The 26,883-nt window shown below is 40.2% G+C and overlaps 1 protein-coding gene across 1 annotated transcript in view; it reads left to right on the top strand.

Moving 5' to 3' along the window:
• Positions 1-4,406: 4,406 nt before the first annotated feature.
• HYCC1 (hyccin PI4KA lipid kinase complex subunit 1) overlaps positions 4,407-26,883 on the top strand; it is a 45,069-nt gene continuing 22,592 nt past the window's right edge. Inside the window, exons 1-3 of the mRNA XM_080611615.1 lie at positions 4,407-4,474; positions 23,501-23,580; positions 24,436-24,537. Of these exons, the coding sequence (XP_080467741.1) occupies positions 23,530-23,580; positions 24,436-24,537 (153 nt within the window). The 5' untranslated portion in view covers positions 4,407-4,474; positions 23,501-23,529. The remainder of the gene's footprint in view (positions 4,475-23,500; positions 23,581-24,435; positions 24,538-26,883) is intronic.

The following is a 26,883-nucleotide window of genomic DNA, read 5'->3' as shown; positions in this document are numbered from 1 at the left end:
TTCTACTGTAGTGGTTTTGTGATACATATTTCTTTGCATTATTAGCAAATCAAGGCATAGTAGTGTTATATTTATGTATAAGTTTTGCCAAGAAAAACTAAGTAAGGAGACCTAAGGAGAACTCCAGGTCAGCATAAGATAAAAGCTATCTTTATTTGCAATAAATTATATTTATCATAAATTATGAAGGAAAATGTGGTTTTTAGAATTCTATGCCAATATATAATTATTTTTTTTTTTAATCTGAAGTTCTATTAAAAAGACTTTATTCAATCAGTTGACCAACAAAATGTTTATAGAGGCCTTCCTTCTTGAGCACTTTCCTTTAAAGTGTTTTGTGATAATATAAGAAATCTGAGACTGTAGGATCTTCAGTGTTTCAGAGTCAGATGTTAGTGATTTTTCACTTTCCTGGAGATCTTGTAAAGAGCTTTCTGCTATAGCAATTTTCTGTCAAAACATGGGTTAGATAAAATATAACTTTTTGTAGGAGTATATCAGTTTCATTTGTTTTCAAGAGAAAGCTATCAAAATATTCATGGTTGAAACTAGAATATGAAGAGAAAAACTATAAATCAAAACCAAACATCTGACACTGTCAAAATATTTTATTTGTCAGTTGTTTCAGAGCTCCCAAAATAATAATTGCAAAAAAATTTGTGTTTTTGCGAAGAGTGTTGACTTCTTGTTTCTATATGGAAGGGAAATTCAGAATATCTGGGTTTTGCTCCTAGGTCAGCATGATTTCCTTACTTTTTTCCCCTGGCTTTTTACATGCTTTGGTTACTGAAACAGTTTTCATGGAGCATGTCAGACCAGGAGTCTCCAGAGCCCTCTGCATTTCATACAGAGCCCTTGGAACTCTGCTGACTCCATGCTTTCTCATAGTCCCAATTAGTGGGGCTGCCAAAGTCTCTGTAGAAGAGCAATGCAAGTTCTGGCAGTCTCTGAAAACATCAGCTGAATTTCTAAGCAAAACTACAGATCGCTCTTAATTCTGTGGTGTTACTGCATCCTAACTGAAACAGAAGGGCTGCTCCACAATGGTTCTACCATCTGTCTAGCTGCGTGTGCAGTTGTTATGGTCACAACCAGCCTGGTCTAGGTTGGCCCTGGGACAAAGAACCAAGAAAATGTCACTTCTGGAGTTCTATCTCTCCCTAAATAGTGCCATTCTTGGTGCCTTACAGGCTACAGATATGGTGTGAGATCAGATGACTGGAAATAACTGCTATTTTTTCCCCAGGTCCAGATGTACTATCTTTTAAAAATGGACTGTGTTGAACTGAGCTTTAAGAAAGGTCATATGACAGAGATTATGGTTGTTAAGTATTTATTTAATCAAGGATTTCTATTTTTAAAGAAGCTTACAACTCTATCATAGTTCACAATCTAAATATAAGATGAAAAGGCATGGACCAAAAATAATGAAGCAGTCAGAAGCTGTGGGTTCCAAATTGTGCTCCTGGACAATGAGAATTTTTTTATGAAATCCAAAGGAAACTTGTTCCTGGAAATATTGTTTCTGAAATGACACTGGGCAGCCCTGACTGCTGGGGAAAGGGAATAAAAGCTCTGATTCTCTGTAGCCCTCCTCTTAGAGGGCAATTTGAAATGGGTTGCTAATGGCCAAAAACCTACCATAAACACAGTACTAAAAGGCAGTAAGTGACGTGCACATCTATGCACAGAGATATAAATGTAGTAAAAAGAAAATAAATTGCGTACAGTTTACTGCATTTAAACTATTTAAGGCTAGTATGGTAATCATGCCTGAAGCACTAAAACAATTTGGGCATTATTAAAATCTGTGGAAGTAATAATATAGGGTATTCTGGGCATCTTTGGAAATGTTAACTGAATTTCTAAGCAAGACTATGGACCCCTCAATTCTTTTCTTTTGATAATGTGACCCAACAGAGCTGTTAATGTATGTCATATGCTGCATGTGAAGAGTTTGCCTGCCTTTTGTGGATGATTCATTACTTTTACTAATCATTACAGTCATAACACATCAGTAACAGTAAAATTAACAACTAATGATGGTATGATCTTAGTACATTTCTCTGCAATTATCAAGGTCAGTTAGTATGTCATCTGTGTCACAAGCCACATCAGTACCTAGTCCTAGTACTGTCAGCCTCCTGACGCTGGGTCCAGGGATGCAGGTTAACAAACTCCTCCTGTACTGCTGTATCCTTGCTCCCATTGCTTGTTCTCTGGTCCACGCTGCTCCCTCAGCTGCAGGATTGAGCAGTAAATCAGCTCAGGAAACAGAACTGTGTTAAAACCCCCTTGGTTTTGCTACTTGGTTCTCTTCAGGCTGAATTGATTGATTTTGTGCAACTGTTGGGTCACAAAACCCAGAAGAGTCTTGGGAATAGGTACAGGCAGCAGGTGGGAAGGACGTTGTGATGGGAGTCTTGTGTGCCTGCACTGTTGTTGACAGAAATAGTGGCGGAAATGCAGAGATATTTGGATAAAGATCTCAACCTCCCCCCCTCACGCCTCCCAAACCATTAAGTATTCTGGCTGTGATTCAGGTATGTATTCTTCCTAAGGTAGAAATTTATTATCTCACTCATGAAGTTCCATTTGGTTGTTCCTAAAATTATGGCATTTGATTGTCTCTTTTCACCTGAGTAAAATAATAAAGCCTTTTTTATACCTTTATTGGAGCTAATACCATCTTTCTTTTCAGGAAAGCAGACCTATTTTATCCAGTGTCATAGAAACTGTTGCCAGAATGAATTTAGGCCGCAACACAGTGGGTGTATTATAAAGACAAATGTCTCAGTAAGAAAGACATTTATACTCTAAAAGCAGTTTTTATGTATAATAATTTGTATTATAAAAGATCCTCGAAAAATAATGCATACATTTTATTGCCAATAAATTAAAATTATATACTAGATACCCATGGGAATGAATGGTACAATAGTACAAGTCTAGACACAGCTCAGACAGAAAGATACTGACGTGTGTATGCAGGGTGGCCAGGAAAGCTTGCTGAAGTGCATTGAACCTGCCATTTTCTCAGGTTCAAGGCTCCAGGGAAGTCAATACACTTTTATGTGAACACATTGTCTACCTCTGCAGACTCATTTAGGAAATTAAGACTGGTAAGGCATGGAAGAGCATGGCTCTTAAATGAGTAGTTGTATGCGACAAGGCTTTGTGACAGTCAGCGTTGGTGGAGCTAATTCGGGCTCTGTCATTACATGGTATTTGACACTGACCAAATCACAACCTGCTTGCCTCAGTTTCAGCACACAGCGATTATATTGCTGATTAACTTAATCTTTATTAATCCTGAAGATTTCCGTAAGCGTGTGCTTCAGAGGATTAAAGCTTCATCCTCAAAGCATGCTTGCAAAGAAACCCTGGTCCTAACAAAAAATGTAGACTGTGCTTCAGTTAAAACAAAAAGGAGCTGGTTGTGTGGTGTTCAGTTTTATTTCAAGATCATTCTTCAGAGCAATCCGAGGATGAAGTCAGTAGGGAGTAAAAAAACCAAGAAAAATACTTGCAATTGAAAAGGGCCTTAGAGTGCTGTGGAATGAAACTTGCCCACAACTGCTGCACTCTGGGAAGGCTGATAAGAATCCAGAATCTAACTAATGTTCAAGACGCGACTGATAAAAACGAAGAGGAATCCAATGATGAGGCATTCCCATTTCCCTGGCGGAGCTGTCAGCCGGCAGCTCTGTGAGGGCTGGGACGTTAAAGGCTGTACTTGGCTCAATAGTCCGTTACTCAGCCTGTCACCAGCTCCGGTTTCGTTTCCAGCGGTGGCAGGAGGTGGGTGTCCATGTGCTTTCTGACAGCGGCAACACGCGCGCCCCGTGCCGGCTTCCCCCAGCCCTCCCCCGGCACTGCCCCTGCGCGTTTCGCTCGGTGTGACAGCTCCCGCCAGCGCTCCTGCAGCGTGCGCTTCCCGCCGCCACGGATGGAGCATCTCCCCTCGGGGCACGGCCCTCCTCAGAGCCCCGGGTCAGCCTCGGATTCCTCGGCCGCGGGGCTGAGTTCTGCCTGGCGCCGGAGGCACGTTGCCGATTCAGCCCCGGCGGGGAAACAATGACTTGTGTCACCCCACGGAGCTGCCACCGCCTCTCGCGTTTCCGGGCCTGCGGCTGCAGGACGCGGCGATCCCCCCCTCCCTCCCGGGGCGCCTTCACAGACCGGCAACCCCCCCCCAGCTCCGGCCTCGGCCCCGCCGCCGCCCGCCCTCGGAGCGGGGCAGCACCACCCATTGGGGGAGAGGAGGGAGAGGGCGCCCGCACAGTCCGCTCTGCCACTCTATTGGCTGACGTGACCGCGCTTTGCCCTCTGATTGGCTGCGGCCTCCGCCAGGCAGCGGCGGGGTCGGGCGGTGCCAGCCCGCCACCGCCCGCGCTCGCCGCTGTCGCTCCCGGCGGGCGAGTAAGTCGGCGAGGGGCCGCGGCGGCGGAGGAGGGCCCGACGGGTGGGACGGGTGAGTTGGGGTTAGCGGCCGCTCCGCTGGGCCAACTTTTCTCTCGTGGGGCTGGCGCAGCCCCTCAGCGCCGGCGGGACGGTTGCGCGGTTGGGCAGCTGACGGCCGGCTGCGGAGAGCCCCTCAGGCTCCGGGTCCCGCGCGCCGCCCCCGGGGCAGCCGTCGGTGCGCGGCTGTAGCGGCCGTTACCCGAGGGGCTCGCGCGGTGTGCGAAGGGCGCGGGCATGGACGGGGCAGGGGAGTTACCGCGGCGGGGCCGGGTGAAGGGCCGGTGCTCGGTGCACGGCGGGGGGCGGTGGAGGGGCAGAGCCGGCTCACTGAGGGGGTCGGCGGTCGCCCCACCCGCCTTGCTGAGGGAAGCTGGTCCCTGTTCGCGGGGCGGGGCCGCGCTCCGGGCACCGGCTGCAGCTTTCACCCTTCCCGCGGTCCTCCCCGGGCGCCGCCTGCGTTTCGGCTGCGTCTGGGTCCTCCCGCGCCCGGTCTCGCTCGGGTCCCGGGCGGCGATCGGGGAGGGCGGAGGAGGGGAGCGGCGGCCTCGGCGGGGCGGCTTGGGCCAGCGGGATCATTTGTGTCGGCTGGAGGAGGCAGTGGGGGGTGCGGGCAGCCGGCTGCGGACCAGACAAAGGAGCTGCTCCCGCTGGTCTACCCGAGCAGCGTGGTGCCTGGAGCTGACTTCTATCTCCCCGTGCTGGGAGCGTGTGCCTGCTCGCTCGTGGGAAGATCTGGGGCATAGTTCAGTAGCGTGCTGTGGAATACATCCATTCCAACCCGTCTTTTCCGCGTGTTTTTTTGTTTTTCCTGCCGCCTTAACTTCGGTGTCCGCGGGTAGGAACGCGAGAGGTGGCTGCAACAGTTGTAATTGCTGAGAGTTTGTGGTTGAGGTTCATCAGTGGGAAGCGCCGCAGACTGCGGGGGGTTGTTTGTCTTCAGGCTTCGATATTTGACTTCCCGCACGTTACAGTGAAGTAACTTTCCATCTGCTTTGTGTTTTAAAGGTAATGGTAAAACCAGAGATAATGGTGGTGGACATGTCTTGTTCCCTGCAATCCGCAAAGATCTCACGTTTGTTTTCTGTCCAGCTGGATTCTGACTCTATCCCGAAAAAGCTCCCGAGTCTTAAGTTCTCAAGGGAAAGATTTGTGTACTCGAGGATTTTTAAGTCTTGTTAGCATTGTTCTTTCGTAATCTTTAGTATATGCTGCTAGTGTGTGAAGATGACTGTAGAAGAACAAAAGATGAAAGTTTCTACGAAGTGATTGCTGTTAGCTGCAAATTCCGATTGGGTGATGAGCGCTTCTTCTTTTAAAGGCAACTTGAACAAATGACACGGCAAAGGGGCAAAAAGGCAGTTTTGTGCAGCAAAGTGTAGAGTGACATTGGTGGTTGCTGTTCATTGCCTCTAAAAAGCTTTTCTGCAGTTTCTCCCTCCAATAATGCAGTTAGATGCTATGGAGTCTATTCAGAAGCTTGTGCTTTTGACAGAATGCCTTCGTCTATGACAGTGCCTTGCTTTTGTTGTCCTGTCCTGCTTCCAACAAGTTCTCTTATGTTGTGAAAAGTAACCAGAGTTGTAAAGCTTGGTCAATTTCAGTTACAATCTGTTCTACTTTCATCAGTGAAATACTTTTGGTACCAGTAATGTCTTTGAAGCTGAGTTCTAGATCCATCTGGCACTATTCTTGGACATATTTTTTCCTCACAAGAAGACAATATGAAAATACTACTTTTGAAATGCAAAACTCGGCTGCATCTCTCTGTAATAATCTCTTTATGAGACTTTAAGCTGGCCTTTTATCAGAGGGGTGACAGTTTTCAGGAAGTTCAGTATGACTTCTGATGATTTATTAACTGTAGCAGTTCACTTCCTTTCAGTGTTGAGCGCTCTTTAAGGTACCAGTTAAATTTATTCAGAATGCTTTTTACAAGGAAAAAGGCTTTCATGGGCAGAATTGTGTTGAACTCCTGCCATGGTCTTGTGAATGGGAGGGTTTTCTTTCACTTGAGAGAGTCCATGGTAGTCATGTTCACAGGCGTAGCTGGGTAGTTAAGTCACTTGGATTCTAATTTTGCAAGGACTTGTATCGCAAACAAGCGTGTGCTTGAGATACTGCAAGGCTAGGTACTACAAATGGTATGTGTCATCTGTACTTCACTTAGCACAATGGAGCTGGCATTAAGCTGGGAGAAGAGCCCATTTGCTGATGCATATGTTATGACTGTATCAAGCCTAATAGTAAGTCATTGAATTAAAGTCTAAGTCTTAGTGCATTTTAGTGTAAAACCCCAACATCTTGAACCTTCTTTGTTCATGTCAGGAAATTAATTTTCATTAGTTCCTGCCTTGAGGTAGGAACTCTTAACCCATCACTGATTTTAATACACGCAATGTGAAATTTGTCATGTTCCTTCTAGAGACTTATTGGTTATCAAATGCTGGCTAATGTCTGGCTGTCTTAATTAGAAAGTAGATACACGTTTTATGGTCTGATGTGACGCTGTTTTGTTTCAGGTTGTGTGGAAGATGCATAGCTTGAGAAATCTGCATGATTTATGAGCAAAAATTCGCAGTTCCCAGACTTTCCTTTGGGACTAAGAGCCTGTGGAGTACTCTTTACATTTGAGGCTTTCAAATGAAACTTTCATGAGGCTTAAATGTTTATGTTATAAGAATATTAAAATACAGTAGCACATGGGCTCTTAACAAAGATCACCTGGGCACTCTGCAAATGTACAAAGCTTATATCAGGAACAGTTTAGACATAAATCCATTGGGTGGATCACCCTCTTGGGTTTAATTATCAAATCTTCACTTGATACATGGCATGTAGTGATAGGATAAGGAGGGAGGTGGCTTTAAACCAGAAGAGTGTAGATTTAGGTTAGATATTAGGAAGAAATTCTTTACTGTGAGGATGATGGAATAAACTGGCATAGGTTGCCCTGAGAAGCTGCGGCTGCCCCATCCCTGGCAGTATTCAAGGCCAGGCTGGACAGAGCCTTGGGCAGCATGGTCTAGTGTGGGGCACCACTGCCCATGACAGGGGGTTGGAACTGAATGATCTTTAAGGTCCCTTCCAACCCAAATCGTTCTGTTCTCGGCATGGCCTGGCATGCTTTCTCTCTTGCAAATGCAAAGCTGAGTACAAAGCTTATACTTTAATCTGCCAAAGGATTTGTGAGAATAGTTTTGTTAGCATAAATGGAGATTACGGATATGAACTGCTGCATTTGTGTGTTATTTAAAGTTGTACTAGTGACCAGTCTTCCAGGAGCAATATGGATGAAGTTTAAGCAGGAGATTCTGTCATCCTGTATAGGGTATATGATGGTATGACCATCACTGTGTGCGTGCTCTGTCTTCTTTGAATTTGGAAGAACTCAAATCTGAAACTATTGCACTTTAGAAAAACTAAAGGCTGCAGATTTGTGTTTATTTACCAAGATATAATACCCTGATGACCGGAAGATGCTGTGTAATCTTTAAGACTTCTTCCACATTGTTATGGAAGTTCAGTGTGCTTAAAACCTGCATTTCATATGCAGCATTTTTTAGTGTGTTGGTTTGTAGTTGCATGGATGTACTTGAAAGTATTTATTGCTTCACTGGAATCTGATAGCTTTCCTGCTTAACAAAATTACAGCTTTTGATCTGTTAATGCTCTTGTTTAATTGTGCAAGTATAAATCTTCCCACCTTCATTAGAATTATAGGCATGATATCTTTTAAATCTGTATTTTCTTTCTTCTCCAGAAAAAATGGTCCTTTTGTCAGTTTGCTGTCCTTGGTTGCCAGAATTGGCATGGTGGCGTATTAAATGCACATTTGGGAAGGGAGAATGTGCTGGCATTAGAACATATTTTTATTAGCCTCAGTTAATTAGGAACTTAAATTGGATTAATTAATTTGAAATGCTTCTTGAGATAATCTTGGAAGGCAATAACGAAGTGGTGTCAGGATAAGGACTGAAATCTGTGTCAGACTGGTGGTGCTGAAGACAAGGATTACTAAAAGGATGAAAGTGTTTTGAACGTGGAGCAACTGCATATTTTTGCAAGGCTGTGTTTAAAGCTTCTAGGCTGCTCAAGCTGTACATGCCATTAATATCATAGCATCATAGAACAGAGTTGGAAAGGACCTTAAGATCATCCAGTTCCGGCCCCCCTGTTATGAGCAGCGATGTCCCACACCAGACCATGTTGTCCAAGGCGCTGTCCAACCTGATCTTGAACACTGCCGGGGATGGAGCATTTACTTGGGCAACCTGTGCCAGTGCCTCATCAGAATCTTCCCTATATGTCTATTACAAGTGTATGCACATGCTTCTAAGATGAAGTACTTCTGCAAACTCTCAAGATTGTCTTTATGAATAACTGAAATTTAAATTATTTGAAGTTATTTGAAAACACTGGCAAAATTTAAAAGATTTTCAGTGAGTCTGCAGGGTGAAATGCTTCTACATTTGTTATTGTAAATCATAAGATTTCTATCATAATTTGTGCTGGAACTTTGTTTGCTTGAAAGTTCAAACGCTCCTGGATTAGATAAAAAAACTCCCACAAAACCAAAACCCACCAAACGAAAAACAGCTCCACCAAAACAACAACATCTGAAAGGTCCAACACCTCTGGTTTTAATTTAGCACATCTAAAATAATGCAGGATATGAGGTGTACTTCTGGTGAACCTGTTGTGAAGCCTTTGTCCTTATTAGGACCACGTTGAAGAGCAGCAGAATAAAAATAGTATGTCAGCTTAGACAGGGAGGTCAACTGTTATTTACAGCGATTTCTTTAGACGCATCCCTGCATGAACTTACATGCTTTAGTAACAACTGGAAGAGTGGTGAATGAAAGCAGCCTAACTTACAGCCCAAGCATATTGAAATCATCTGAATGTGACACTTTCTTGTTGCTGCAGTGGCAGATATAGGAGGATGTTGGTGTATTTGTTTGTGTGATAAGTGAAGGGCTCTGTTTATAAAGCGTCAGTGTAACTTCTAAATGGTATACAAATTTAATACAAGTGGGTTCAATAAAGAGTTGTTACTAAAAGTATTATTTATTAGAACTGGAATCAATAAAGCCTGTAGAATTTGGACAGATACTTAATCATTATCACTCTTCTGTGTGGAGAATGCCATGAAAAGTGATGGTGTGCCTGGAAACATTTTTTAGTTTATTTTAGAAGACCAGCATTGCTGAAGAATGATCTGATCATTGAGAGGAAGACTGGCAACCGGTTCTTTGTCCAAAATCCGTATATTTGTAATCTTCTCTCTCTAACCTCCAATGATCTGAAATGCTGTGTAGCAGTGAAAGTGTAACAAAGACACTTAGGTAAAAGCAATGCTAGCTGAGTAGTAAAACATGACTACTGCTAATGCAGAAGTATTCTATCCTGACTGGATTAAAAGCTCTCATTCTAAACTTAGTGACAGAAACTATACATCTTGGGCACTTTGGTAGCTATTAAAGACATGTCTCTTTGTTAAGAGATAACCTTTACATTTTGTTGCCTTTTTTTTTTTTTTGGAAGCTAACCTTTAATTAGAAATGGCATAGTACATTCTGAAGCCTCACTGGACACTAATTAACTCACTTCAATGTTAAAGCCATGCTGTCTCCTAAAGCTTCCTGCTGTTTGCAGGGGATAAATCTTTATGCTTCAGCAAGGCATTAACGTCAACCTGATGAATAGTGCATACAGCTTTAATATTTTTGTTAATGCTAAACACCGTTATTCAGTACTATTACTATACTTTATTGCAATATTACTATTTCTTTTTAGAAAGGGGGGAAGAAGCCTGTTACACTCTAAATATGTAATAGAGAGTTAAATCTAATACTCAATAATTAAACTATCTAGCAGTCTGAGTATTGTACAGAAGCTAGTGCTGGATAATATAGGGTCTTCCCGAGTGTCTGGTTAATGGGTAAGGCTGTACTATATTGTTGTGATTTGTTTTCAAGTACTTGAATCCTGTTCACGTATGTAAAGACAATTGTTTCCTATTTTGAATTATTTTTAATACTACAGTATTTGCTGTATTAAAACAAATGGTTGGAATATGAGTAAAAGCATTAAGTTGTCCTAATCTTCAAAAACTGCATTTTAAAAGTTTTTAAACCAGACACCATCTCTGAAAGTTAGGATACTGTGAATATTTTCAAGAGTCTCTCATGTAAGGCATGTTGGGTATACTGTAGAAACATCCCTGTCTGAGGAAGCACGCTATAGGATCTGCGGGTACAAAATTTAACACTTTCTTTTCCCCCAGTAGCACTCCTCAGTGTTTGCAGGCTGCAGGAAGTCGTCTTACTCTGCCAGAGTTGAAGTAGGTTGCAAAATCAGGCTGCAACGTCATATATTCTGAGTTAGGCTGATGAAGGGGAATTCTTTTGTGTTAAAGAATTCCTTAGCTCTTGATACTTCCTGCTAAAGCAATAATTTTATCTTCCTTACAGTAACTTCACACTGGATTTTTGCCAGTGAAATTCTGAGTATTCTGGAGTTTGTCATTTAGTAGCACATCTGGCTGAACCAATTACTGTCTCTTAAGTTAATATAATACCTTTTGTTATTGACTTTCTTTAGGTTGTGCTGAAATACCTGCCTGCTTCATGTCATGTGCTGTGGACATGCTACTGCTTTTACTCAGTTACTGCTTTTAGGCTCAATAAGCATAGTCTTTCCATTCACATCCCCCATGCCTTTAATTATATTGACTCCGTATGTCAGGTCTAGAAAGACTAATAGGTTCCTGCATTTTTTTTTTCCTGCTTTGAACTAAACTCCCATTGCAGCAGCCAGAGGAGCAGGTGAAAGCCTTTTGATGATAATTCTGCACACCCACTTACACGTGCCTTCTGTAGCTTTGCCAGCATTGGTGTAGCATTTACCAATTCCTGCCTGTCTTGAGAGAATATGATTTACATTTAATTGTAAAGCTGAGGGGGAAAAAAATCAAGTTCCTTTCCCGTTCACTGTTTTCTTAGCAGCATTTTGTGTTAGTATTGTAAATAGCAGGCGTTCTTACCACAGTGGTGTTGTGATGAGATGCTGCAGACAATAAGACTTGTCATGTTACTTAGTGAAACTCAACAAAGGGAACATCTGTTTTGTAGCATATTTAACAATACTGCTTGAAGTATCAGAATTCTGTTGTTTCGGCTAGAATTGGTTGAAATTTTGTTGAATTTTCAGTCATGTGTGGAAGTATAGCAGAACTACTCTTCCTGACCTTTTTGCCTTGTTAGAGATGTAGACTTGCTATCTCTTCTGCTTGTAATTTTCTGCTGCCTTGGTAATTTTTGTTTGATAGACGTATTTTCAATAGTATTCTTTCTTGTCTTATGCTAAAATTTAAGTGTGTCTGAAGTATATGCATTTTCGCTGGTTACCAAGAGTTCTTACTAGAATGTAAGATTTATTTGTGCAGTGGTATTTTATCCCAAGCTGTTGTTACTGGCAAGGTGCAGCTGTAAAGGGGAAATTGATAAGGATTTTCCACCTGAAACTCAACATAATGAGATTTCTCTACACTATCCAGTTCCTTTGCATCCATAATGCATAATGTTAATTCCTTAAGGGAGTAATGAAAATCTTTCATTCATTCCCATTTTATGGGTATTCAAAAGTGTCTTATATGTTTTGTCCTGTTCTGACAAAGAATTGGATGAAAGCTCACCTGTGTTGAATAGTTCACCTGTTAGAGTGAGTCCAGAGGAGGCCACAGAGATGATCAGGGAGCTGGAGCACCTCTCCAGTGAAGACAGGCTGAGAGAGCTGGGCTTGTTCAGCCTCGAGAAGAGAAAGCTCTGGAAAGACCTCAGAGCAACTTCCAGTGCCTAAAGGCAGTGACAAGAAATCTGGAGAGGGGCTTTTTACAGGGGCATGTAGGAATAGGACAAGGGGGAATGGCTTTAAGCTGGCAGAGGGTAGGTTTAGATTAGACATTAGGAAGAAGCTCTTTACTGTGAGGGTGCTGAGGCACTGACACAGAGAGCCCAGAGAAGCTGTAGTTGCCCCATCCCTGGCAGTGTTCAAGGCCAGGTTGGACGGGGCTTGGAGCAGCCTGGTGTAGTGAAAGGTGTCCCTGCCTGTGGCAGGGGTTGGAACTGGATGAGCTTTGCTATCGCTTTCAACACAAACCATTCTCTGGTTCTGTGTTCACCAAGTTGCAGCAGTCTGGTGGGACAGTGACAGGACTGACTTCCTTAATCATCTACAATTGGTTTTGTTGGGTTTTATTTTTGTGTGTGTATGGTAAAATAACAAGTCCTGTATAAATTAAGTAGCAGCAGTAGGATGCATACTTCAAGGGAAGGAGGAGCAGCTAAAAGAAGGTCCCTGCTTGTACAGTAAACAGAGGAACTGACAAAAGTGTGAATAGGAAGTTAACTGATGAAACAGGAACTAAATAATGCCACATTTACCATTCCAGAAGTTCCTTAAATGTGTCTACTGATTTTAAATGATAGGTGTATGATCTTTTTTGTGTTGTGCAATTAACCTCCACCCTCCAAATGTCATACTGTTTGAAAAGTGTCCATTCACTGAGATTATATTTGTTTTTTCCTCTCATGTGGCACAGCTTGCTTTGCTCTTGGTTCATTGCAACGCCTCTTTCCTGTGGATAGGACAGTTTGTACGAGCATAACATGTTGCTTCCTAGGATTGTTAAATTCTACTGATATCATTCAGCTCAGGTTCATTTGAGTCCACTGTGTCCCACAGATATGTGTAGTCAATGACCAATTTCAATATGTTGTCATAATGGCATCTGCCATTCAAGCGACTTTTCAATTGCTGCATGCAAGCGGAATATGCTAAATCAAGTTCTAAGCTCATATGCTTCAGATTATTATCGAAACAAATTTTGACTACTTTGTTGTTAGGCACAGAAATATTTGTCAGGCTCTAAATCATGAACTCTGTGCTCTAAACCAGGGGTCTGAATTTGTAACTGTAATATTTAAGTACCACTCTTTCATTCTAGAAATACTAGATACGTAGGTCTTACAGTTCACACAAATCAGGCCTGTCTTGAGCAGAAGACATCTTGAGATTTAGTGAGAATGCAAATAAAAGAAACAGGAAAAGAAAATGAATGCATGCTCTGTTATTTATAATATTAAACTGTTCTCTGCTACCTAAGCAATATCAATATAAATTCATTAGAAACTTTCTATTGTTACGGCTTTGGAACAATGGCGCATAAATGACACCATTTACTTTGAAAATCATTATATCAGTTGCTCAAGTAAGAGTCCCTCCAGAACCTATGTAACTTGAGTTTCATTAAGCTTATATTTCTCTCTTGGAATAACTAATGTTCTCAGTTTAGTTGCTTTCATTAACTGGGAACTCTTTACTTGAAGGTCTTTTTCATCTAATATTAATTCTAAATTAAAATGCTGTACAAAGCGAGACGATTAACACCTTTTTTTTCCTGCTTTGTCACCTTTATGCTTTTGAGTTTTGGGGTTGTTGGTGTGGGTTTTTTTAATACAATATAGGACAAGACATATAGGGAAGTAGATTATCTGAGACTTCAAGTTGCACACACACTTAGTACTGCAGCACTGAAATGATATGTGGCAGTAGAGCATTTCATGAATATATCTTTTCTAAATGAAAGAGAATTGTGAGTCCTGCTGTTACTTTTTAAAAATTTTAGTTAAAAGTCGTGTTTTTCTGTTGCTTAAGAAGTGTGTAAAAACCACAGAGTTCTTGGGTGCTCTGAAGGTCCTTGTGAGTATAACAGGCTCATGCAGGAGGGTGTTTGTGGGCAGGGGGGGGAGGACGGGATGAGGAAGAGTGAGAAGACTGCCACGGAGAGATAAAGCATTTTTTGCCCTGACGCTATTTAACTCAGCATCATGTGCGTGTATTGGTGGATCAGTTTAATTCTGCAAGTTAAAAGGAAGCAATCATCAACCACTCAAAGCAAATGAAATCCAAAGGTTTTTTCAGTGTTGATATACCCCTCTTCTGGAAAATGCACCTTCATATATTTTTTTTTTTACTATCAAAATGAGCCACTAAAACATGTATTAATAGACCACCATAAACCTCTTCTTGCTATAAAATCTGTGGTGTATTCCTAATAGCAAGGTTCCTGCTTTTCTCTCATGATCTTTGGGGAAATAGTAGAATGGTATACTGGAGATGATATTTTGCAAAGAATATCATTGGGGTGGTGGGATGTATCATAGCACTCACTTAAAAGAGATGCTCTGGAGTAAAAGTAGAATCAAACCTTTCCGTTGCAGTCATATTTGATAATGTCTGATGTTATTGCACTATACTGTAGACCTACCCTGGGTAAATGCACCATTATGGTTAATTTTGCAGTATACCAAGTTCTTTAAAGCCTGCTTCTGGGACATCCAGATCACTGACCTGTGCCAGCGTTTATGCCAAAAGTGCAGTTTCATGCTTGTTTCACACAGAATGTGTTGGACTTTCTAAGTTACAAGCGGAAGTTCTTTGAAAGGATAGTTCGTATTTGGTTTACATGAAAGTTTATGAATGCTCGCAAAGTAGGAGTCCAGGTTGTAGAGGAAAGTTTTAACTGGACATGCACAATAAAATAATTTTTATGCTTTTAACATGCTATTGTTAAAAGTTTGTAGAACTTAAACCAACTCATTTTTTGGCAAATAAAAATAAGTCACTTCTGAAGCATCTGAAACTTCTGCAACTTAATCCCCAGTTTGTGGAGTTCATCAGATTTTCGGGAGGCAGAAGGAAGACTCAGTTGAAGTGAAGTCTCAGTAGCTGCTACAAAACTTCCTTGTGGGCCTTGTGTAACAACATTTAACATCAGCTTCTGGCTTGCAGGTATGCATCTCTGCCTTTTACATTAAATGAGGTGCAGATACCTGGAACGGGCTTGAAAACTGGCAGAACCACATGACATCCCATTGTCAGCTAGTGGAGTTGGGAATTTTTTGGTAATGTTGCTGGTAAAAAAGTAGAAACTGAAGAGTATTACAAATGGAAGGCAAAGAACCTGCTTAAACTCCTGTCCCTACTTTGTGAGCTGGGTCTTTTTGCTTCTGATATGTCACTGCAAAACTACTTGTCAGATGAATGCTTTTCTGTTTGCTCTAGGTGCAGCTACATGCTGTAATGGTAGAAGATGTTGGAATTGTGCCTTTAACAGTTGATGCTCAGAGATGAAGTACAGTGTCTGCTCAGTTCTCCACGTGCTATTTAGGTCATGCTCAAGCTATTGCGCAGTATCTGCTTATGCATGCTTTACACTGAGAGTCTTTCCAACAGCTGAATTACCTGACACCTTTCTTTTTGATATGTGGCTGGAAGTCTGAACAAATTCTCACTGAGATTACTTGCAAGTTTCACTTGGCAAACTTATTTTCAAAATCAGCTTGAGCAAACAGACTTCATGAACAGCTAGATTAAATGAGTAACTGCTTGCATAGGTATACTATAGTAGCACTGAAGTTTGAGAAGGCGAGAAACTAGATGTCACAGCATTGCTACCGAAATAATGCCATCTGCTATTGAAAGGACCACTGGTTACTTCAAGACTTGTATGCAGCACTGAATCAAGAGCTGTATCCTACTTATTCTCTCTCTCTGCATAGTTTATTCTATTTCACTACTTGGGTTTCAGGGAAACTTCCTCATTTCATAGGGATGTAACGCATTTTGGGTTTAGGGAAACTAGGATATGTGAGAACAATAAGTTTACTTTGCTTGGGGTTCCGTAGAGAACGTTTCTTGTAAGTGGATAACTTCTGTAGCAATGCTTTCCCTCACAGAAGTGGTAAGAGCACTGTGTCATCAACTGTGATATTGCCTGCTCATAGATGCTCTTGGCAGAAGTTACAGGAGTGCCGATATCCAGGAAATAGAGAAAATTTCTAAAGTTTTTTAGTTCATTCTTATCAGAGCATAGAGAAGATACATTTCTTTTAGTACTATGGAATTATGTGGCTAAAGCAAAAACTCGAAAACCTTTGTGGATTAGGTCACTTTTGCAGTATTAATGTACCATTCCATTTAATAGATTTCTTTTTGTCATTTCAGTTATGTTTGGTTAAGTTGTGGTTGTATTCTACTGTTAATTTTTTTTTCCTTATGATGTGTACATTGATTACCTTGATTTTTCTTTGTGTATATTAAACTGTTAACTATATTAATCCAGAATAACAACACACTGTAAGACAAGATTTTTCAACTAAATGTATTGTGTTTTATCTGGACTAGGCTGTTTATATCTGTTCTTTCTTAAAGATTTAATAAGATAGAAACAATAGTGTTCAGATGGAGCAAAACAAGAGGAAACAAGTATTTCAGCTGCTGAGAAAAACTTTTGAGAGTAATGCCTCTTATTTTCCTGTAATAAGTGTAACTATTGCTATATTACAGAGGATAGAAAAACTGACACTTGAGGGCATATGGCAAATGGAATAGCTTGAGAGTAGGGTTTTTGCAGGCTAGAGAATAGGATGTAACCAGAGTAAGCTGGCTTATAGGTGATCAGTTTTGGCTGACTGTGGTTATCAGTATGGCAGTTGTACTTACGGTGTGCTTTAGTGCAGGAAACAGCAAGGAAGAAGTAGTAAATTAGGATTAAAAAAACCCCATCAAGTTGTGGAAGTGATTTCATCTTCAGTTTGGTACTGTGCTGCTAGGGCTGCTTTTGTACTGCTTTAGCAATATAAATCTGGCTTACAATGGCTTGTATAAATTCAAGCAAATATTTCTATGTATAATCTCATATCTCAGTGAGTTGTTTAGCTGTCCTGAGTCATTTGGTTGTCTTGAAAGAGTTATCGCTGTACTGGTTGAGGGCAAATACAAGGTTAGTTGTGTACAAAAGTGATTTGTAATTGCTGATTGCTAATCTGAAGTTGAGCAAATATAATTGTCAGGAGTCAAGGATCAGGATTAAAATCTTTAAAAGCCATTGCTTATAGGGATGCTAGCTTCTGTTCAAGAGTTTCGTCATGAAAGTTTTGGGTCATGTGTTCCTTCACGACTATTTGCCAGCATTGTAAATGGAGTTACGACCTTAACTGTAGGTGGACTTTTGGGGGGGTTTATTTTTCCTGTTAACAGAATTGAAAGGTTGTAAAAGGCTGAGTTATAGTTGGATGTGTCAAGTAATTGTGTGTAGGTTTCTGGACTGCAAAGTGTCAATATTCTGTGGTGCTGGATTGTTTGCCCAAGAAATGCATTTAGGACAGCTACCTATAGTTTCTATACAGTCTAGTGAATGTACGCTTTCTTTCTTTAGAGTAACTTTTTTTTTTTCCTTATTTGCTGTTATTAAAACTGAATTGAGGTCTGTCATCTGTGGCTGAATGCTATTAGACCTGTGATTTTAAAAATCTGTAATGGATATCCTTCGAGAGGACTTTTCCATTTGATAGGCAAATATCTATCATTTTGTTGTATCCCAAGTGCAGTGTTCCAGAAGCATATGTGCAGATCAGGAAATCTTATTCAAATCTATATTGTGGAAATGTCCGTTGACCCCTGACTCTTCAAGGCTGATGCTCCACATTGTGATCTAAATTATAAGCTGCAATTAAGGTAGTTGCTTTTAGCTCTGATGGAGGGGAGGGGACAGTAGGAGGAGAGAGCAGCAGAACTAAAAAATGCCCTTGGCAATGTGAAATCCAAATTGACTGCAGTTTCACTTCCTAAAGCTCAGTAACCTTTACAAATCACTGGGGACAAACATACTCAAAACAGTAGTCTTTGTGTAGGTTCACTGCCCTATTGTGAAGAAGACTACTAATAACCATACTGAATGAGACCAGAATTTCTGAAACCTTGTTGTCTAACAGTGGGTGGTAATAGAGGCCTGGAGAGGAACTAAGAGAGGAAGCCAGTAGAGTGTTTTGGGGGAGCTACTTCTGACTTGAACTATCTGAACAGGAAGAAGTGCTTATATATTTAGTGGCTGTGGCTGGATTCTTCCATGATTGTTTCCAAGATTCTTTTTATGCACATTCATGTAAAGTTCATGTACTTGTGACTCAATGCATGCTTCTTTCACATTGTTTTTGGTAACTCCTTCTGTTTGCTTTCAGCCCGTCTCCTACAGTTTCACCCAATGCTTTTTAGTTCTCGTGTAAGAAGATGCTGACTTGCAATCTCTTGTCATAGCAATCACTTGCCACTTTAAGAATTGGCTTGAGCCTGTGTCAGTGATGCTTGGTGCACCATAGGTATCTTGTTGACAGTCCTGATTTTTCACTGATGATAAGAATTATCAGAGAATATTTGATACTGAGTCTTCAAGCACTGCTTGCATTGTGTATTAGAATAGAGTGTGTGACTGTTTCAGGCTGAACACGATGGCTGTTTTGTTTCTTTGTGTAAGTTTGAAAAATGTCAAGAAGCCAGACCTGGCCTGTGTCACTAGAATTAGTTATGCATTGAAATCAGGACAATACATTCACTTCTTTGTCAATTTATTCAAGAATACACTTGCCCAAGCGTTCTTTCCTGTTCTGAGGCTTACCAAGGATTGTGTCTTTGTCTCTGAAATAAGCTGGGAGAGAAGGGGATTTGGCAGTGTGAATTTTAAGTGTAGACTGTAGTTCTTAAGTGAACTTGACATACGGTGTAGAGCTGATTAAAAAGTTTTTAATAGTACTTGTACCGCTTGAAAGGGTAGGAAAAGTTGAGTCCTAATTGGCCCTTCTCTACTTTGTGTACAAACTACTATCAGATACAAGATCAACATGTACCAGGGACTTGATCTCTTATGGGTCTGATATATCTGAATGCTCACAAGTTTATTTTGTTGTTGTTCTGGGATGAGTTGACAAATTTGGCTGATGGTTCATAAAAATCTGAACTTTCTGTCCCATGTTTCCCATAGGCTAAAAAAAAATTTCTTAGCAAATAGTACAAACTTCCAAGCAGATACTTTTCAGATTAGGTAAGGATGCCATATATGCTTTCCCTCCTTCTCTAGCAATTCCCAGAGGACAGGACATTCCCTTGAGCAGTCTTTGGCTTCTGGTTTTATTTTTTCCAGCTCTGACTTCCACTAGCAAACACCCACTGCTGTGCTTTCAGAAGGTCAGTTCTGCAGAACTTGAGTTCATTCTTCATCCAAGTCCAGCCTCCTTGTACTTCATCCAGGTTTCATTTACATGCATGCATTCTGTGGATGAATTCTACAAAGGCTGGGTAGCTTTAAAGAATGGGAAAGCCACCGATTGTGAGAATTTCTTTCTAAAGAGCAGCCTGTGAATGTATTGTTTGTGACTTCCTTCAAGGCCATGGTTTGATATTATTGTATTAAAAAAAAAAAAAAGTCTTGAGTGACTGGTGTGAAAAACTGAAACTGTTTTAAGTAGGTGAATCCATTACTGTTTGCCAGAGAATACATCTTTATTCCTCTTGGCTTGCCCTCCACTAGCTCAGTGCATAGCAACTTTGTCCGCCTTCCTCTAAAAACAGTAAATTCAGTAAGTTCCTGTTGTGTCTGTGCTGTAATAGAAAAAATAATGGGTTTTGTAGAGATTTTGTAGAAGTCTCTTCTAAACAAGACTCATTTTGGTCAGATAAACTTGCCTAATATCTTGCTCTGTTTGTACTATTCCTCTTAAAGCAAGAATTGGTATTTCCTATGTAAAGAGAGCTTTATTGTAGTATTAGAATAGAGCACGATCAATTTACAGCTCTTAGAGGCTGCTTATTACTTGGGAAAATATCCAGACAAGCCCTAATTTAAGCTATATCAGAATGGATTGCAGACTTCAAGTGGAATGTAAGTTAGACTTATTCTCCTCTTGCTGATATTAGAGCTCAAGTTCCATATGTCCGACAGTTCCAATGTTAGAGATTAGTAAGGGCTCTCTGGCTTAAAGTATGCTTACCTTAAATAGATGTCCTACTAGGAAAGCTAGTTTAATTATTGTTTAGTGTAAATCCTATTTGTTGGTGCTAATCCAAGTTGAGAGTCTTGTGGAAAATACTCCAAAGTACTTTTAACTCACAGGGTATAAACAAACAGATAAATTTGTCATGTGTTAGCTGGGCTGCAGTAGCTACACATGCTTTCAGGAGGTGGAAAATGTGAAGTAATGTGATAAGACCCGCAATGAGAGTGTCAACCTGAATTTGCTTTACTTTGTGTGATATAAGAATATGTATGTTTCTAATAAAAGTTCAAGGAAGATGGACAACCTGACTGTTACAGAGATCCATCACAAATAATGTTGTGATATCATTTGAATCTTTGAGACCCCTTCCTCTTCCCTGCAACTGTCTTCTGTCAGAGCATCCAGATGATTCTGCCTCTTATTCTCTTGGGATGAGGCGCATGGGGACATGCTATGATTCAAAGCTGCTCATCAGCAGTATTGTTTGATTTGTGGGGACAAAAGCAGTTTGTTTTTAAAGAAATTCTCCAACTCCACTCCTCTGAACTCCTTGCAGGGACTCAAGAGGAAGACACCAAGATAAAAAATATTCAAAGGGTGTTGACATGCTGATGTACTTTAAAACAAGACTTTTCTTGGAGAATCGCTGGGTAGTGTTTACTGCATTGTTTGAATTTTCGTTATAGTTTTGGTATTTATAGAGTACATTCTCAATATAATTTCACAGCTTTTTTTAAAGTAGCATGTGTTTACTTTATCTACTTCTTGTTTTAATTCCACAGTGACTGGACATGCAGTGCTCACAGTGACCTTTATCTTGCAGTTGAATCCACTGAAATGGAGCTGCAATTAAGTCATGCTTTTTTAATACTTTTGGGCTTTTTTCCAAAAAAGGTTAACAGATGCTATAAATTAGGCCCTGTTTTGGCCCACTTCGTGTTTAAGAAATTCCATTTTAGAGTTACTTTTGTAAACTTTATATGGGCTTCATTAAAAATTACGTTAACTGAAATTTGTTAATCCTTCCTTTAGAACAGTCTTAGGTTTGCTGACTCTGTCCGTACATCGTTGCAATACAATTTAGTATATTATTTAACTAGCACAGAATGTGTCAATCCTCAGCAAAGCGGTAGGTTGTCTGCCAGTTTTAATAGATCCCACACACCTGATGTGTGGAATGGAGGGGATTTTTTCCTTCTCGGGATAGATCAGTCTGGCAGATAATAATCTTTGTCTTCAAGGAAAATAATTACAAAATTAGACTGCTTATTTGTGACACTCAAGTGTGTGTTACTGGATGCTTCTGTGCTCAGAGTTTAAACAGTTTTCAGAAAGGTATATGCATTTTTTTAACGTATGAAGGTAAAATAAGGACAGTTTATCTTCTGTGCGTCTCAACTGCCTTAACTCTCAATGGAATACCTCTGCTACCTAAAAAAATTGAAGACCTGATCAGCCAAAACTTTGTCCTGTTTCTTTTAGTTCAGTTTTTTATAGATTTCATCTCAAAAGTTCATGGTTTTGCAAAAAAACCCAAACAAAAAAACAGACCAACAAAAAACCCAATTTGCCTTCAAATACTTCGTTTTTAAAAGCTTGAAATACTGTCCTTAGTCCAATGGATAATGCCAGCCAAGGGTGATGTTACTGTTCTTACTAGTCAAACGAATCCTGTGTTCTCTGGGAGCCTTTAATCTGAAAATACCTATAAGAATAGGTGAAAAAAAATGACAATGTATTTCTTGGATGTCAGCAATGGACTTGGAGTATCCAGGACTCCTCTGGACAGCTTTAAATCATGCGTTTCTTTGAACAGTAAATATTGCCAGAGGGATTTGTGCTATTGATGGCTCTCAGGGAATGGTTGCTATTGTCAACCCTGCTGAAGCATGTGAGGTTGCAAAAGCCTTTGCCCACCTTCACAGGAATGAAGATAGGGCTACTAGAATGTGTGATACTGTAGGACCTGATGAGGTTGTTGCTTCAATAATTGTAGTAGGACCATCATTTGTGTGTGTTACACACAGTTTTTTAGATAATATCTTTAAACTTCCCGAGATTCATGTGTTGGCTCATGTCTCCGGCCTGTCAGTGTCCCTGTGAATGGCAGCACACCCTTATGGTCAGCCCTTCGAGCCTGGCAGTTGAGGCAGTCATCTGTGCTCAAGAAGCCTGGGATTCCTGAGGGCTGCTCTTGGTGCTAACAACAGAAGCAAAGGTGGCAGTGAGTACCAGTTTCCATGTCTCCTGTCAGCAAGTCCTCTGCCCCGTTCCGTCATGGAGCCCTAGTCTTCCTGTTGCTTGTGATATTTTTGCAAAAGCCTGTGAACCATTCTGGGCATTCTTGATCCTCCTTGCTCTGATCCTTCTTCTCGTTGGGATCCTATGCTCTACGACGTCATAGTCACTGCAGCTATGGCTGCCCTGACCTTCACATCGATGCCCAATTTCTCCGTGTTTGTAAGTATGATGTTCAACAGAGTCTGTCCTTATTGGCTCCGTAGTAACCTCTTTCAGAAAGTTATAATCAGTTAAAATCAAATTCATCCCTCTGTGGTTTATAATTCCTTAGCCCTTCCTTATTCCCCTTTCATCCTCAGAAAGCATCTCGTGTGTTCGAGTCTTAGTCCTGATGATCTTGTTCTGAAAGGGTATTGGGCAGGGGCTCAGGCTACCTGCTGAGGCAGCAGGCTCATTCTCTTGCAGTTGCCATGGTTGGGGAGGATTGAAAGGTTTTCCACCAGCCGTTATTTCAGTGACCTTTTCCAAGTTAGGAATAGCAGTTTTTCTCTTCAGTGAGTCCATACAGTTTTCTCTTGAGTTCTGTAAGCTGAAAAATAAATTGAAATCGAGAAAGTAGTATTTTCTGTTTTCAAAATGCCATTTCTGCAAATCTTTGACTTATTGAGCTTCCCACGCAATGCATACTTGGAATTTATTAAACTGCTGTACGTGAAGTCTCCCATGCTTAATGCTTCCGTAAGTGAGGTAGAATGAAAGTTCAAAGTAATGTCAGCATGTGAAATGTTAACAAGTAAAAGCATGGTAAGATTCTTTAAATATTCACAGGGACTTAATTTTCATCATCTACTTAATACAGCGACTGTGTAGTTTTCACAAACTCTGTTTGCTTATTCTTTCAGGCTGAAGGTTTTGAAACGGATGTTGGAAGATGTTAGCTGTGGATACTGGGGCTGTGGAGGAGTGGTTATCAGAGTTCAAGGTAATACACTCTCAGATATTTAGCCGATAGTGTTTGAATCTCTGCTGGAGTGGGATGGAAAAGTGTTTGCTGTAGAAAATAAAAAGAATAGTAACCATGTATTTTGCTGGGGTAATGTGATATATACAGATGATCGGTTTTTAACTTGCCCTCTTTGGGATTAATACGGTAAAAAGGTATATCACAGATAAATGGTCTTGTTGATTTGAGTATGGACTAGACCATGCTTCTGGCCTGCTTAGATAAACTGGGAATGTGTTTTCCTATCTGTATAGTGGAGTATTATCTCCTTTGAAGGACTGCAGATAAGAAGCACTGTAAGAGCTATGAATAGTAAGTTAAAATGTACAGCTTTCAAAGGGTTGCTAAAAAGATTAGATTTTTACCTTCTTAAGTACGGGCAGAAAATCTGTTTAGTGTTACAGAAGAGCTGTTCACACCAACGGGAATTTGTGTTCTTTCAGAGGCTATATCCTGTCTATATATTTTTACTATATCCTGTAATTTTCACTAGCTGTGTACAGAGAAAATTCCTTGAAGTATGGCTCTGCAAAGTGCTAAGCTTCAAGTACGGGGCTGCACCTGAAAACTCTTGGTTTTTTATTTTACCCACCCACTGTCATTACATTCTGTATGAAACTGTTCTGCAAAGTGATGAAATGCAGTGTGTCTTCTGGCAATTTTGTTGTCCTGAAAGCATGGTGATTTCCATAATAAGGATTTCTTGTGAAACAAGTTTTAGTTTACAGTAAACTGGTAAATAGTAATCTGTAATGGGAAATAGTTATTGAAATAGCTCTTATCTTTTTATGATAAAAATTGCTTTTTCTACTGGTTACAATGTTTTTATTTCAGACACTGCCAGAAGCATCCATATCCAGCTATGCTACAAACTTGAAAGATAAGACTGCCTTGATTTCATCTCTTTACAAAGTAATTCAGGAGCCACAGAGTGAAGTGAGTATATCTGATCTCTCACACAACATGTCTGACATAACATCAGCAGAATAAAAGAAGACCTTGCATACTAGTTAATTGTGTTCTAACTACGCGACCTACAGAACTGCATGAAGCATCTCCATCAAAATGTTTGTTCTTAGCAGTGACATATTACCATGGAAATTATTCATAGGTTTTGTAACCCACTGATTATAGCTAAGCCTGTAGATCATACTCACGGGCTTCAGAACTTGGCTATAGAATTGATAAATATGTTATGGGATTGAGAAGATGTTTGAGACTGACAGAATTCTGTTTGTAATTCAGTGTCAGTTGAATGTGAATCTGTACCTATCGGAAGCTCGTCTATTACAACCCAAGAGAACACTGTTAGATAGATTTGCAATCCTTTTAAGCTGTTGCTTTGGTTGTAGGGCTTTTGTTGTTGTTTTAAAAACATAAAATATAAATATACACATTTATGCAGTGGATATACCCTTGCTGAGATGATGGCAAAAAAAAAACCCCAAAAATTGGAGAGAAGGGGACAGTTTATGTACCTGTGCCAGGAAAGGTTCCACACCTACAAATGCACTTGGTTTAAAGTGTTCAGCACATACTGAGCTAGTTTTAGTTGTGTCTTCTTAACTGTATCGTCTACTTTCTACTGTTCAGCAAGCCTATTTTAAAATTGCACCAAGCCCTTAATTCCTTTTCTGAAAAGACCCAGCATAAGGAATCTTTCCAAAGTTTGAGATTATGCCGGTAGCGGTCACAGGGTAAAATGCTTTCAGTATATACATTTTTAGAGAGAATGCTGGTAGATAAACTCCCAGATTGTCTAGCAAAGAAGAAATGTGATTTTACTTTGCTGCTCAGAAAGGCATGTTGAGTCATTCCAGCTACTGAGTCAAGCCTGTCTGGTCTTCAGAATGTGTGTAACATGTAAATTAATCTGATGAGTCTCCTTGTTGGTAGCCAAATTAATCCTTTTGTATGTTCTTTGATTTTTTCTTTTTTTATTACTTCTGACTACCAGTTGGTTTCTCTAAGACCTTAGTAACGGGATGGTCAAGGATGCAAATTCTGCTTGAAAAGGTTGTTGGGATAATTCTGGGGGCAAGGTATCAAAGATTTTCCTGTTTGTGAGACTTTGAATGGAAATGAAAAACCAGTGCTGACTGAGTGTTGTGCTGCCTTGGGAGAAGTCCTAAAAATCTTTACTTGGGCTGTTCTCTGAGTACCTGTCACTTTGTGGAAAGGGCTACTTGGAGCTTTCTATGTTGTAAAAATACTTACAAGCTAGCAATTAAAGAGGCAAGTAATTTCTTTCAACTGTTATTTGACATCTCTTAGCTGCACTGTGTCATGATAACTTGCTTTACAGTGGAGGATATGTGCTGTCCTTTCTTACCTTGCGTATGTAATGCAAAAGGGATGGATTAATGCATGAACACTAGAAATACTGGTAGGATTAAAACCAGACAAATAACCTTCTATGTACCTTTGGACAAATGCACTTCTAATATAACAGCTAACGGTATCTTAAAATTGTGATTAATCTCACTTGGGGGTGTATGTGTTCTTTACTTTTCAAATGCTTAAAAAAAAAATCATATGTATTTGCATCTGTGACTGTATTTTCCTGCTGGTTCGTGTTTGCTTTTCATAAGGGATTTTTTGTTTGAGTTTCAAAAATAATTAAAAATCAGTTTGTGACAGAAATGAGCTACTTGTTTGCTATAGCAAAAAAAAACCAAAACAACCCAATTCATAGTAGCTTTGATTGTAAAGATTTTGTTAATTACTTTAGAGGTTCCTGGGCCATTGATAAGTGAAAAATGTAACTCAGTACAAGAAGAGTATTGAGTAGATGTGAAGATTTAAAGGACTTTTGACTCAAGAATCCAACAGAAAAAAATAAAAATAAAAATTCTGAGGTTTGTTTCTTCACAAATTCAAGATTTTCTGGCTTTCTACCTAAAACATTATTGCTGTTCTTTTAGATGTGTAGGCATTTGCGTTAGGAGATAAAGTGTTTGGAGTGTCTAACACATTTGTATGCAGCTTAAATGAAGGAGGGATGAAATTGCTTGGACATTCTTCTGTTCCAGCATTAAAAATTGTTTCAGTCTAGATATCTTTTAGAACTGTTTTAATGTAAAACATTATCTGGAAACAGCAACAATCATTAGCTTGTTTTGATATTAGCTTGCAGCATGTGGTGGCATTTTGAGAAGGAAAATGTGTTTTCTTACTGATTATGCATTTAAATGTGCTGATATGAAGCTGTCTCAACTGAGATAACAATGTGGACATGGGTACTCTCATAATTATTGATGTGCCCTTTAAAGTTCAAGCACA

This window comes from Psittacula echo (assembly GCF_963264785.1).
Source record: "Psittacula echo genome assembly, chromosome: 2".
NCBI classification, from domain to species: domain Eukaryota; kingdom Metazoa; phylum Chordata; class Aves; order Psittaciformes; family Psittacidae; genus Psittacula; species Psittacula echo.
This window is presented reverse-complemented; position numbering and strand designations above follow the sequence as displayed.